Source organism: Glycine soja, chromosome 8 (assembly GCF_004193775.1).
Source record: "Glycine soja cultivar W05 chromosome 8, ASM419377v2, whole genome shotgun sequence".
NCBI lineage: Eukaryota > Viridiplantae > Streptophyta > Magnoliopsida > Fabales > Fabaceae > Glycine > Glycine soja.
This window is the reverse complement of record NC_041009.1, coordinates 42421867-42435735: the sequence shown is the minus strand read 5'-3', so window position 1 is coordinate 42435735 and position 13869 is coordinate 42421867. Positions and strand designations below refer to the sequence as shown.

The 13869-nt window shown below is 31.7% G+C and overlaps 2 protein-coding genes across 3 annotated transcripts; both read right to left on the bottom strand.

The window, feature by feature from the left end:
- Nucleotides 1–952: 952 nt before the first annotated feature.
- Nucleotides 953–1954, bottom strand: LOC114423305. The gene has a single exon (XM_028390013.1). The coding sequence runs from the start codon at nucleotides 1823–1825 to the stop codon at nucleotides 1307–1309; it is 519 nt and encodes a 172-aa protein (XP_028245814.1). The 5' UTR covers nucleotides 1826–1954; the 3' UTR covers nucleotides 953–1306.
- A 3178-nt stretch (nucleotides 1955–5132) lies between these two features.
- On the bottom strand, nucleotides 5133–12826 carry LOC114423304 (DEAD-box ATP-dependent RNA helicase 53, mitochondrial-like). 2 transcript variants are annotated; one of them, XR_003668816.1, is made up of 9 exons: nucleotides 12345–12826; nucleotides 10771–10898; nucleotides 10223–10634; nucleotides 8693–8791; nucleotides 8274–8498; nucleotides 7793–7954; nucleotides 5691–6150; nucleotides 5566–5609; nucleotides 5133–5521 (listed from the first exon to the last, which is right to left on the bottom strand). XR_003668816.1 is itself a non-coding variant. In XM_028390012.1 (8 exons), exons 1-7 carry the CDS (start codon nucleotides 12687–12689, stop codon nucleotides 5704–5706), a joined length of 1818 nt encoding a protein of 605 aa, XP_028245813.1. In that variant the 5' UTR covers nucleotides 12690–12825; the 3' UTR covers nucleotides 5133–5609; nucleotides 5691–5703. The 2 variants fall into 2 exon arrangements, 1 of the variants encoding a protein (XP_028245813.1); XM_028390012.1 differs by having other exon boundaries at nucleotides 5133–5609; nucleotides 12345–12825.
- Between the last annotated feature and the right edge of the window lie 1043 nt (nucleotides 12827–13869).

Genomic DNA, 13869 nt, shown 5'->3' with positions numbered 1-13869 from the left:
AATATCTTTAAGGCTGCTCAATAACCAAAGTTCAGATTTTCCCATAACATTCCACATAGTTTGACATGTATCCACTTCGTGTAACTTACTTTCTTGTATATTAGATGAAATCTAATGAATGTTGTATTAAATTCTCAAATTTCCTTCTGTGATCTCCAATCCATTGCCCTAATATAACAACATCTTCGCTGCCTCTGTCTCTTAGTTTCATATTTGACTGATTCAGAATCTCGTTTTAATTGTTAATTCCCATATCTGTTTGGCCTCAGTTAGAAATTAAGATACATAACACTTGTTATCCATGGTACGTACACAACACTTGCTCGGTGTATCTGGAATTTCCATTCTTGGAAGCAAATAAAAACCAGCAAACATTATTATTTGTCAATTATCCCAAACTAAATTACAATTTTTATTAATTTTTTAAATCCATGATTTTGGTCATTTTGTATTTTCCTAATTATATAAATAGATGAATTTTGATCCTCCTAATAAATTATTAACAAATAATCTTAATTAATTGAGTTATTAAATTAACTATAAATTAATCAAAATCATTAACTATTAAAAAATTTAATAATAAATTATTAATAATCATAATTCACACTCCGTTCACCTTTATTGTCACACTTAACTCCTTTCACCTTTCTCTGTTTCATTAAAATTAATAATTTTTTATTAAAAAAATTTAATGATTAGTAATTTTTATCTAATTTGTAATTAATTTGATATTTCTAATAGTCTACCAGAAAACTAAAATCGTCAATTTATAAAACTAATAAACTAATAGAATCAAATATTATAATTAAAAATTAAGAAAATCAAATTTACAATTTAAAATTAATGCATACAAAAACATTTAAATTAAATTCATTTCGAAATATATCTAAATTGTTTATAGTTTTTACTATAAAACTTAAACCAGTTCTAATATTATGCCAACAAACTATTGTATCTCACACAAAACCCAACATTTATTCTTTTGTTATGATGTTATTGATAAGGAGTAAGTATCTATGGCTTTGCCACCAAATCAATCCAACAACAAAGCCCAACATGAAGCAAGATCAAGTATTAGGATCAGCAAGTTACATTTCTCTACTCACTCATGATCAACACCATATTATTCTACAGTATAAAACATCCCTAACAACTCATAAACAACATAAAATAATCAAAACTTACACATACATCATACATCTCTATATCAGATGCAAACTTATTTACACAAACACTCACCCTTCATATCTATATAACTACTATATATATATATGCATCATCGTCGTTCGTCGTTGCAACATCAAAATCAGAACAGCTTCATGAACTTGCGAATCTTCTTCGCGAACCAGCTCTCCTTGTGGCGGTGGTGGTGGTGGTGGCGCTCGCCGTGGTGTTGGTGGTGGTGCTCGTGATCATGATCGTGATCGGAATCCTGCCTCTCCACCGTCGCCGGAAACCGCGTCTCGGCGGCGGAGTGAAGCCTAACCCAGCGCGGATGGATCCGACTGGCGGCAGCGGCGTCGCCGACCAGGATTGCGTCGTTGCCGTAGGGGATCTCGCGGCGGTGGCGGCAACGGCGGTGGCCGGTGCGGAGCGACAGCGGCAACGGACGGCCGGGCTGGAAGTGGCGGTTGATCGGACGGAAGCGGAGGAGCGTCAGCGGAACGGGATCGATGGTGTCGATCGTGAACGAAACGGTTTTAGGTTCGGAGTCAGGTTTGGGTTCGGAGAAAGGGTTGGGGAGATCGCGGGCGCGTGAGAGGGTGAGGAGGAAGAGGAGGGAGGAGAGGAGAAGGGCAACGGGAGGGGAGACTCTTGTGGCCATGGTGGTGTTGGGGCGTGTTTGGATGCGAATGTGAAAACGAGGAAATGGAGGGTTTAATACTTGAATAGTTGAATGGAGGAGAAATTTTCTTGGTTTTACATCGAGAGAGACACGTTGCACAAGCACGACTTGACTTTGTTCGCGGTGAGAATCATCACTACTTGATTTTATTGTTTTTTAATCAATTTTATAATTTTGAATGGGGCTATAAAATAATGAGACGTGAGGTGAGATAAGTTTTTACACCAATAATGAGACTCTTCTAGTAACAATTCGTGAAATACATTTTTTTAATATCGATTAATTTTATGTGGATTTATTTTTTATTTAAGGAATTTTCTATTTTTAATAAATTTTAATTGAAAAGACAGAATGTTAGGACAAATGTATTAGAAATGATATCGATAGAATGTCTTAGGAAAATAAATTTGATTTGATTTAATAAAAAAATAATATATATATATATATATATATATATATATATATATATTAATAATAACATGATTAAAACTCGTAAGTGTACTGGTGGAACCTATAACTCGATTATTTGAGTTATTAGGGGATAATAACCACTTAACTTAAGTGCATATCTCACTAACTCACAACTAGCTAATCATCTATTTCACTAATTCACAAACTCTATTATTATAAATAAAGAAGTACTTTGCATGTAAATTTATCTTTTAACTCTATTAAAATGTTGATTATTTACTAACTGATCTTAAGTGACAAAGTAATTTTTCAGATATCATCTTCTCGATCAGAGGAGCTTGACATATTGAGTAACAATCAAGAGAGAAGAGAAGATTGATTCGGTCATTTTTGGAGATCCATATGAAGAACACTCCAAAAGTTGGTGAGAACAATTACGTTAAAAACATTTACTTTAAAAGTCTAGTAGAGTTTGTTTAGAAAATAGTTTATCTATTGATAGTTTAAAGAATACTACGCGATTGAAGGGGAGCAATTCAAGATTTTTTCTGTGTATACGAGAACAAAATTTAAAACTTAAAAAATATTAATGAAGAAAATAAAATAAAAAAAGGATTTTAAGTTAATTTTTGCTTAATTTTCTTCTACTGATGGATCATATCTTTAGATTTATAAATAAAATTAATAAAAAATTATAAATTTTATTATTTACTCAATAATTATTTTAGAATTTGATATTTAAATAATTATGTAAAAAAAATTTACCCTAACTTTTATACATTCGTGATAGTACGCATTATCTATTCATAGTTTATCTATTGTTTAGAAGATAGTTTATCAGTATTGGAAAAAAAAGATAGTTTATCTATTGATAGTATTTTTCTTTTACAACAACCTTGTTAGAATTTTTTTAATTTCTTACCATTTTTAATTTTAGTTCTAACTTGAATTTTATATTTTTAAATTATTAATAATTAAAAATAAAATTATATTACAATATATATTATTAATCATAAATCTAAAATATATTATTTATTATAAAATTTGACTATAATATAATTTATATATTAAAAATATTTATTTGTTATAAATTTTAATTATATACTATAAACATTTTTTTGCTGCTAAAATAAAAATTTATTCGATACAATATACAACTAAAATACTAGTTTTCTAATATGTAATGTACCTATGTGTATCCGTATTGAGGTACGTTTAGGCATCGTATATGCATGCGTATTTGTAAGAGGTAATGTATCAATTACGTATTTGTAAGAGGTAATCTACTCAAAACCTATGCGGATCCAAAAAAAATAAAATCCAACTTTTAGTTCTTTTGGTTTAAAATTCAAATCTCTTCTTTTATGTTAATATCCTATTTGGTTGTTGTTTGTGTTATCATACATGTACCTCGAGGTTTAAGAATGTGTAACAATAAAAAAAAAAGACAAAAAAATATGCATAAAAACAAATATACCAAGAAAAAAAGAGGTAAAATATAAATCAACCATGTAAAAATTATATAATTACAAAATTCACGAACTTAACTTTATATCACTCGAATTTCTTACAATACACTTAGTTGTAAGATGAACCTTTCTCAACATGCATATTTTGCATGAAAATAGCAAATTGACACTAGGTCATTTAATAATCACCGTGATAATTAAATGATTAAAACACAATCATCGTAATAGAGACATTTGTTATATTTCAAAATCAAGAATTTTTGGTTCAACCATCAATTTTAAGTGTGTAGACCCTTAAAAAGAAAATATTAATCTCTAAATCGTTGACATGACAATATAATATTGGGCTTTTAATTATTAATTTAATTAACAGTATTTAACTTAATAATAATTTAATTAAAAAATATTAATTATTAAAAAAAACCTATTCTAATCACCTCAGGATTTAATTAAAAAATTAATATTATAATGTCACATGAAAATTTAGTGGTAAACATTTTATTATTAACGATCAACACTCAATTAAACCAAAATTCTTAATTTTGATAAATAAATAGGTTAAATATCTATATTTTTATAAGATTTTCAAAATTTTATTTTAGACTAATTAAATTGTTTTTTACAATATGCCACTTAACCAAAAATGCATTTTAGTCTTCAAGATTTGTCATATATCATGTCTAAGATTCCAACATAAGGTAACCAAATTTCAGAACTTAATAATTAAGAAGTCACGACCAATTTTCTTCTAAAAAAAAAGGTCACGGCCAATTTATTGTGATTATAAAAAGTTTATTCTTTTTAGGAAAGGGGTGGCCCCTCCGAGGGGGGGATAAACACAAATCAAGATAAACCATTTATACACACACACACACACACAAAAAAAAAAAACATGCAAATGATAGCACCTTTATAAATTATACATCTATTATAAGATTAATACCTAAAGTCAACTGTACAAATTAATCAGCTAAAGTATAATTTATTTACCCTGTAGATAATAATAAAAACCATTTACAAGCAAAAATTTAAAAAATTGAAATATTTAGAATTCAAAAATCATCATACTAAACTACATTTATGAATTTAGAATTGAGTGAGAATATTTACACGAAAGGTAAAACTTGCTTTTTAGATACTTGATCGACCTTTTCTAATTTTCCTAGTCTTGTGGTTCTCAGATAAACCAAAGTTTATTATAACCTCTACGTTTTTATTAACGAAATAGGGAGTGATTCAGGTTCCTTCCGACTTTTGGAACAACTCAATAGCAAGTGGATAAAAGCGACAAAATAAGAAGTAATTACTATCATGTTATTGTTGACCATCAACTTCAACCAATTATCCATTTAGCAATCTAGATGATTCAATGCAGTTCAGAGATTTTGGTGCCTAATGCAATACAATTTTAATAAAACTAGATGCTGTTGAATATTTCATTCATTCCCGGAAGTAACCCACGGCGCAACCAAAAACAAATTGTTCATAATATATTACATCAATTAGAATACGAGAATTTCCTTCTATGATACCTACTGTTTCTAAAAATTTCCATCTTTTCCCATTATGAATTTTGAGGAACAAGTATTAAATAAGTTGGATCACCCATCTATAAAGCTGCTGTTACAAAATTTCCAAGGCATATACATATACATGTACTTTCATAGTCATAATCTACCAACCGAACAAAGCAAAATAATGAGCCACAGAAATGATTGGCAGAAGTGGAACATGCAGATGATACAAGCCTTCTCCCTTCTTTTTGCCATGAATAACACTAGAATTAAGTTTGAGATGAAGATTTGTCCCAATAAAAAAAGTGTGATGCCTCAGAGTAGAATGTATTATTCTTATGCCATATAACCTTTTCCATCTCAAGGTGCCTGAAAATTTAGATGAAGACAGTAAACTAAACTGTGCAAGGCCAAAATTAAACCATCAAGAAATGAAGATGCTGCACTTACCAAGTTGATGAAGTTAAAAAGCCTTTCCTCTGTTGTAACTGTCAACATTTGGATTATTCCCAAAAGCACCGAAACCACCACCATGTAAATTACCAAAGGTGCTGCTTTGGCTTGACATTCTGTCACCATATGCACCAGATTGACCCGACCCAAAATTTCTAAAACTGCCAGATTGGTTTGAACTACCAAATCCTCCAAAACCACTGGGGCGAGACTTTCCACCAAATCGAGTTCCTGCTTGACCAGAACCAAAGCCACCATCATATCTATTCATCTCACTGGAATTTCCATAGCTAGATCGGCCAAATCCAGAGTTTCCGTAACTCCCAGAACGACCAAGTCCAGGATTGCGACCAAAACCTGTACCTCCAGATTGACGATCCCTCATAGAGCCAGATCGACCACCACCCATGCCAGTAAACATCTCTGCTGATCCAGCAGGAGCATCAATCTTTGGTAGCTGATAAACAAGAATAGCAAGAGTCAAAGAAACTCAAGGTGTCAAGAAAAAAAGTTATAGCAGAAGGATTTGACCTTTCACATGTTAAGTAAAAGAGCATGTGTGCACACATAGAGTACAATTGTAATTTGTAACACCACAGTCAACATCGAGATAAAAAACATCCACCAAACCATTATCAGTTTGTCAAAGACTCAATTGTGTTAATTCAATTTGGTTAAAATGAGAATTCATAACATAAGAACCCCTGCCACTCCATCAGAAGTTATTGAGAATATGATGGCTAAAGCCTTCAAAGATGTGCATAAAGAACTTCAGCCTTTCTCGGATCATTTCCAGCAAACTCACAGTTTAGAATTTTAGGTTTTAACCTTTAATATCTTATAACAAATACTTTCTGTTGACCTTATACCCTTCACCATCCAAGAACAACCTATAAGGCTATAACTAACAGGTTTAATACAAGCTTTAACTTATATTTCAATACAATTTACTACTTAACCCAACCAAGAACTATAGATGTATATGTATGCAAGATGTAATTGAGAACAAAATTCATAGAATTGTGATAAAATGTGTAGTCTGCATTGCCGTAATATCATATCCTAGTCCTTTACCAAAACTACATGTCCTATCCAAATGCCATCATATTTTAATCAGTGAGGTTTTTTAGTCTGAAATTTGCAGCTTCATCCCGCCCTACTTGGTGTTATGAGCATCAAAGGCAAAGAAGACCCTAGACATCAAGATAACATGTTCATATATTATAACCCTTTGCACTCATCAAGACAACATCCTGCATAATCTACCAAAGTTTAATGAGTAGAACACCACACTTGTTGTATGTACGGACAGCAGTTTGCGGGCTGAACAAAGATATAGAAGAGTACTAGACTCAATGAAGATTTTCATCAACTTGAGTTTTATCGGCACTTGGCACCCAGTGATAGTGGAAAACCTTGGTCAAATTAAAGAGTGCCTTCCTTAATTCAATCACAAACTAGTAACAAAATAGGGATATTCACCACAAAGTTCCCTAACTTTGAGAGGCAGCACGTTCAAATCCCCCTTCGGAGTGAACTGGATTGGATTTATGGCAAGAGAATAGGATACTCAGCTTTGCATAGTAAATGACAAGAGATGGGTTAATAGAGTGGGTCTTTTCCCCACTGACCCAAAGGATCACTTCATGCAATTCTCTCAGTGGAATAGGCCAAGCTACATAGTCAAGAGATGGGAATTTCTCTGGATAGCTCTGTCATTGTCCATTTGGCATCACAGAAATGGCATGATTTTCAAAAATCAGCCTTTCAATCCAGAAAAGGTCATGGATGAGGCATTATTCCACACCTGGTCCTGGCTTAAGTGTGTGGAGAAGGGTTTCCATTCGCATTTTAATTTCTGGTCAACTAATCTGAAGGAGGCTTTTTCTTAAAGGGGATGGGTTTGCTTTGTATTATGTCCTATCTACTGATTCTCTATAGTGGGGTTTAGGCTTTTTATGCCTTGTATTCATATCTCTATTTTCAGTACACCTAGTACTGATCTTTATATATAATATATGATTTTTGCTGTGCAAAAAAAAAAAAAGACAACTTCCAGTAAGATAGAAGGATGGAAATGGAAAGGAAGCAAAGATCACCTCAGTAAATTTGCATCCAACATCACGCTGAATAGTCTGCACAGCCCTGAATTGGCCTTGTGTGTAAACAAGAATCGCACTTCCTTTCTTCCCAGCACGGCCAGTTCGTCCAGATCGATGAACAAATATCTCAGATGAATTGGGAAGATCGTAATGTATTACCTGTAAGAGAAAACCAAGTAAAATATTTACATACAAATCAACAAACAAAGTGAAGTGTATGTCAATGGGTTTGAAATGACAATATATATTACATAAAGGCATAAAAGATTAGAGTGACAATATATATTACATAAAGGCAAAAAAAACAACATTACAACACAACCCCAGTATACAGTATCAAATATTCGAAAAACAGTAATAACAAAGGAGCAGAACCATCAAATAGAAAATATCAGTTTTTCTTGAACCTTAATCAAGAAATAACAGAACAATATAATGCAACAATTTCAAAAAGAAAGTGTAGCAAACCAGAACTCACAAGATCAACATTGGGAATATCAAGCCCACGTGAAGCAACATCAGTTGCCACTAAAACATTAAAATTGTTGTTTCTGAAGCCAGCAAGAGTTTTTTCCCTCTGAGTTTGTGAAATATCTCCATGCAAAGCCTCGCATCTAAGGCTTTTTGCCATGACATATGATAATCGATCAGCATCACGTTTCGTTTGAGTGAAAACAATACACTTTCCTCCATTCGCATGTTCCTACCAAAGTATATACCATTAGGAAAGGCATTAGAAGCCTGTATATGGACCAGACAGACTAAATTGCAATCATTTTAGTAAAAGAAAAATATACTAAAATAACTGCTTATAAATAAATAGCAATGATAACAAAAAACACAAACTATAGCTGATGCAAAAAAATAAAGAGAAAAAGATTGTATCTGAAGTCATACTGTTATCAGAGGTGCAAGAATTCCTGCTTTAGTGTACGAATCAGACACAATAGAGTACAACGAAATTCCATCTGCCAACTTCTGATCAGAATCTCCAACCTATGGCACCAATAAGTTCCCAGTTAACTTATTACCAATACCAATCAATATATGGATTCAGCACATTAATCTCAAGCATTCTTATTTACTCTTGATTCTTTTTTTGACAATATTTCCTATTCATTCTTACAAAGTAAAAATCATAGAAAAATGTGTGTATAATAAGTACAGTTCAGTTCCTTGTGTTAGATGTCAAGAGACAAGAAATCAATAGCATCCATCAGATTTACCTAAACACCAAACTAATATTGAATGAAGATCTCATGCAGCAGCATAAATTCCAAAATTATATATAATAATCAGATATAAGAGTCACCATATAATGAATCACCGTTTAATTTTAATAACCACATCCCAGTAAGATAGTTATATAATACATAAATGCATAAAGCTACAATTTCTTTTGAAGATTGAGAACACACATTGTCACCCACATATATACATCTATATATGTACATTAAAATTGTTGCTGAAAAATTACCCCAGCTAGCCTACAATTTTTACTACAAGCTTCACTCTCTTCACATTAATTTTGTGGACAAGGAGTGTCCACAATCAATCTACTGGAGTTCAGTACATGCATTTGTCCCAGTAGCATTCAAGAGAATGTTTAGAGGCAACCAAATATGCTAGTTTCAGAAGCAGTTTGAAGGAAATATAATATGAATAATTTGTGTTTGTAATTTTCAAGTAATCTTATGCCTTAATGTCATTTTTTTCAAGATTCTTTTGTATGCCCTCTAGTAAAAGATGAGTTGATGTCAATCAAAAAGTACTATTTAATGTGTTAATTTATCCAGACTCCAGAGTAAATAACCATGCCAGAATGGTTGTTCCTATGCTATGTAAACTGCCTTAGTTCACCAACGAATTTATTTGTTTCGATTTCCCAAAAAATGTTTAGAAACTTTATTTTATTTCCCTGTGTCTCTTGCACAAATCCCTAAGAAGGGGAGATTCTCTTTTAGTTCTGTATCTCAAAGGCACCACTGGCCCAATATCCTTAGGGTGGTGTGAACTTATTCATCCATATACCTGAGTTACTCCCTTATGGAATATATCCTGTCTTTGTATTTCATCACAATTGGACAATAAAAGTTTTAGCCCTTCTCATGGGAGTTTTCTGCACACTCTAAACTTTTACCTCAATTTTTGGGAATCATTAGAATCTGAGTACCACGCAAGAAGAGTTCATCAATTGAAATTTATTGACTGTTGGATCGCAAATCTTAAGTTTTAGCAGATTTCATTAGTTAAAATGTATTGTTTGTTGGAACCCAAATCTTAAGTTTTTGTTTCGTTTCTTCCAATTTGTCCACAAAACTCTCTTTGGCCAATGTCATACTGGACTAGGCATAATTCAAACAGAAATGACACTTGAAAACAGCAATAGCAATTTTCCTGGAGCCTAAAACAGATTAGTATACTTACAAGATCAATGGTTAGGGGGTTGTTCAGGTAATTGCGGGTAATATTCTTTATCCAAGATGGCATTGTTGCTGAGAACATAAGGGTCTGACGATTTGGAGACAACCCTTCCAGGATCTTCTCCACAGCTTCTTGAAATCCTACTTGAAGCATCTGATCAGCTTCATCAAGAACAACAAACTTGACATTCTTTAAATTCAGTGCCCCCCTGTTGAGGAGATCAATAATTCGACCAGGAGTGCCTACTGCAATATCTACGCCATAATTAAGCTGCCTCATTTGTTGCTGGATGGGCATACCCCCATAAAGACAGATCATGGCCAAGTTAGGTGCAGCCTCATTGAATTCCTTCTCAACCTGCCGCGCAAGTTCTCTAGTCGGAGCCAAAACCAAAGCCAAAGGATGTCTTCCTTGCCTGAATAATCAACCACAAAAATTTGTTTAGTTAAAGACACAAATCAAGACTATATACTACCAGAAAATCCTACTTCAAGCAGAAAAACAAGGCTACAGATTCAAGTAAGATGTAAGTGTAACCAAATATAAAGTACCCATGCTTAGCATTAAACTGAATGATACTGTCCAAGATGGGTATCCCAAAAGCAAGAGTTTTCCCTGTTCCTGTTCTAGCTCGACCAATCATATCACGTCCTTGCATTGCAGGTTCCAGCACAGCTCTCTACAACAACAACAACAATAATTGTGTATCTCAAGACTCATGATCGAAGATAATAAATTGTCTAAACACCAGTTTTATATGGCATAAATTAGTTTTCCTGTAATTTCTGTGAACACATACCTTTGCACTCTCTTACAAGCCCAAAACATTTAAAAATATAAAAAATATACATCCAAACATAAATCAACTCATTTCACCACAGCTTTCTAATAATAATGCAGTAGCTTAAGCCCAAAATATTGCAACAAGTGGCTTTCATGAAATTTCTAAGAACATAAACACATTTGCTTTCTTTTTCAACCAAAGAGTAAATAAAATAGATATCGGTACCGACTGGACGTAAATCAACCCATTTCATCCCAGCTATTTACTGCCACTACTAAGAAAGAGTAGCCGAAGCACAAAATATAGTGACAATTGGTTTTTCTACTTATGGCAATATTTCTACAAAGACAAACATTTGCCTTCTCTTTCACCCAAACTATTTCAAATTCAAACCAAATTAAAAAAAAAAAACAAAATTACCTGAATGTAATAATAAAGGGTATAATCTATAATCAATAAAAAACAAATTAAAAATAAACATTTCACCATAACTATTTTATACTTTTAAACTAATAATAAAGGAAATATCCTCATTTGGTATGCACATTTAATTAGACATTTTTACCCTTAAACCACTTAAACTTTCAAATTTTTCTTCTAACCTATAATAAGTTCCCATTATTTCTATATTGTTAGTTTTTTTATTCTCATTTTTTAACTAAATATATTTAACTTCTGTTTTTTAATTTATTATTTAAAAAAATTAGATAGGCGTGTCTTCCCCTAGTAATAATAATTATTATTATTTACATTTGAGTGTTTTTTCTTCAAAAAATAAATAAATAAATTTGAGTGTTCATTCTTAAACAAGAGCATGCTCAAAACTTATTTTCTTTGGCATACCATATCAAATTAAAGATATTTGTTTCTTTTTTAAATTTGAATCTTCACCCTCTATATCAAATTAATAGATACAGAAATTATATTCTCTTCATTTAAATAATTTCCTCCTTAGTATCAAAAGTCTTATCTCTATTTTTTTACATCTAACAAAAATGTTCATTATTGAAAAAGAAAACACCTTCCGTTCATTACTTCATTATTAATAAGTAATAAAAATGATATTTTGTTTAGCACATTATTTAAGAAAAATATTCAAATTTTAAAATGCCCTTGCAATATACCAAAAACTTTCTATTCTACTAGCAAACTAATTTCGTAAAATTTTCCAACAACCGGTATCAAGTTACTTATCATTTCCCTTTACCAAAATTAAAAATAAAAATAAAAAACTACACACGAACCTCGCAACACCAATTAACAAAGCAGAAAACCTATTAACAAAAAAGAAGTCGCAATTTTTCCCAACGAAAACTAATGAACAAAGCGAATAGATGTTACCTGAATGGGGAAGAGCTTCGCAATCCCTTTCTTGGCCAGAGCATCTACGATCTGCGGAGCGATCCCGAGATTCGCGACCTCTAGTCCTTCGTCACTGTTCGCGCCGCTAACCTCCTCGTAGTTAGAGTAATCGCGCTCGACAGCGAACTGCGCCGCGCGAGGAACCACCGACACGCGGAAATTCAACGGTCCGGGATTCGTGTGAATGGTTCGGGATCCGTCGCCGGAGACACCGTACCTGTCGGCGGGGAACCTGCGAGGAAGCGGCTCGACGGAGGCGAGAGCGGCGAAGAAGCGGCGCGAGATTACGGAAGAGGATCTTCTGAGAATCACACTGCTGGTCATGTTGTGGAGATTGACGAAGAAGTTTGCGTTTTTCGGTTTTCGTCTGATTGACGAAGGGTTTGAGAATGAGTGTGTGATAAACCCTCGAATGCTTCGGAGAAGGGTTTTAGCTTTCAGGGTTTTAGGGTTGCAATCGTGTGTGATAAGATTTAACTATATTTTTTATTTATGTAATTTTATTTTTCTAATTTTAATTTAAGTTGGTGTTTTTCTAGATTTGGTTATTGTAATTTGTTTTGTTCAATTTTAGTTCTTATATATTTATGTTTTTTTAATTTTAATTGTTTAATATTTTATTTTTTCTATTTATGTTTTTCATAAGTTTATTTTTATAGATCGAAATTAGAAAAACTTAAATTTAAAGAAACTAAAAATGAGAAAAATATTTTATTAAAGATTAAAATTAAAAAAAAATAAACTTACATAGATAAAAAATAATAATCTATTTATCGCGTGTAATTTTTAAAAAAATTATCGTGTGTAACAGTTTGTTTATTTTTAAAAAAAAATCTTAAAAATTATACTTGCCGTAATTACTAATTAATTAATAGTATAATTTTTTTAATAAATTATACTGTCTTTGAATGAGAGATGAAACATTACATTTTTATGTTACGTCAAAAATATAAAGTTTAGTTTGTCTAGTTCAATATTGTTAAAGTAAATTATACTTCTTTTTCTTTTCTTTTTTTAAAGAGAATTATACTTCTTTTTCTAAGAGGTGTGAATATTACATTTTTTTATGTTAAAATGCACAATTTAGTCATTTAATTTAACAATATTAAACATGATTCTTTAAAATGATTTAAAATATAATTTTAATTAAATTTATACTAAAATCTTTTAAATTGTTAAGTTACCATTTATTTACCTGATGCCCTAACAATACTACTACTCGTCTACGCTACCCCATCAACATTATTTCAAGCTGTAAGGAATATGTATTCAAGAATGTTGTTGTTCTTGTGTAATCTTAAAAATACGATTGGTGACTACAAAGAAAATACGTTAGATGAAAATTTAAAATTTTAAGAATATTTTTATAATTCAAAATAATTATAATAAAAATGAAAATATAATTAAATAAATAAATAACTTCTCATATTCCCATATAAATATTACTTTCTTATTCTTCACTATGAAAATAAAAAAAAAATAGAATAAAATAATTATTGTTACT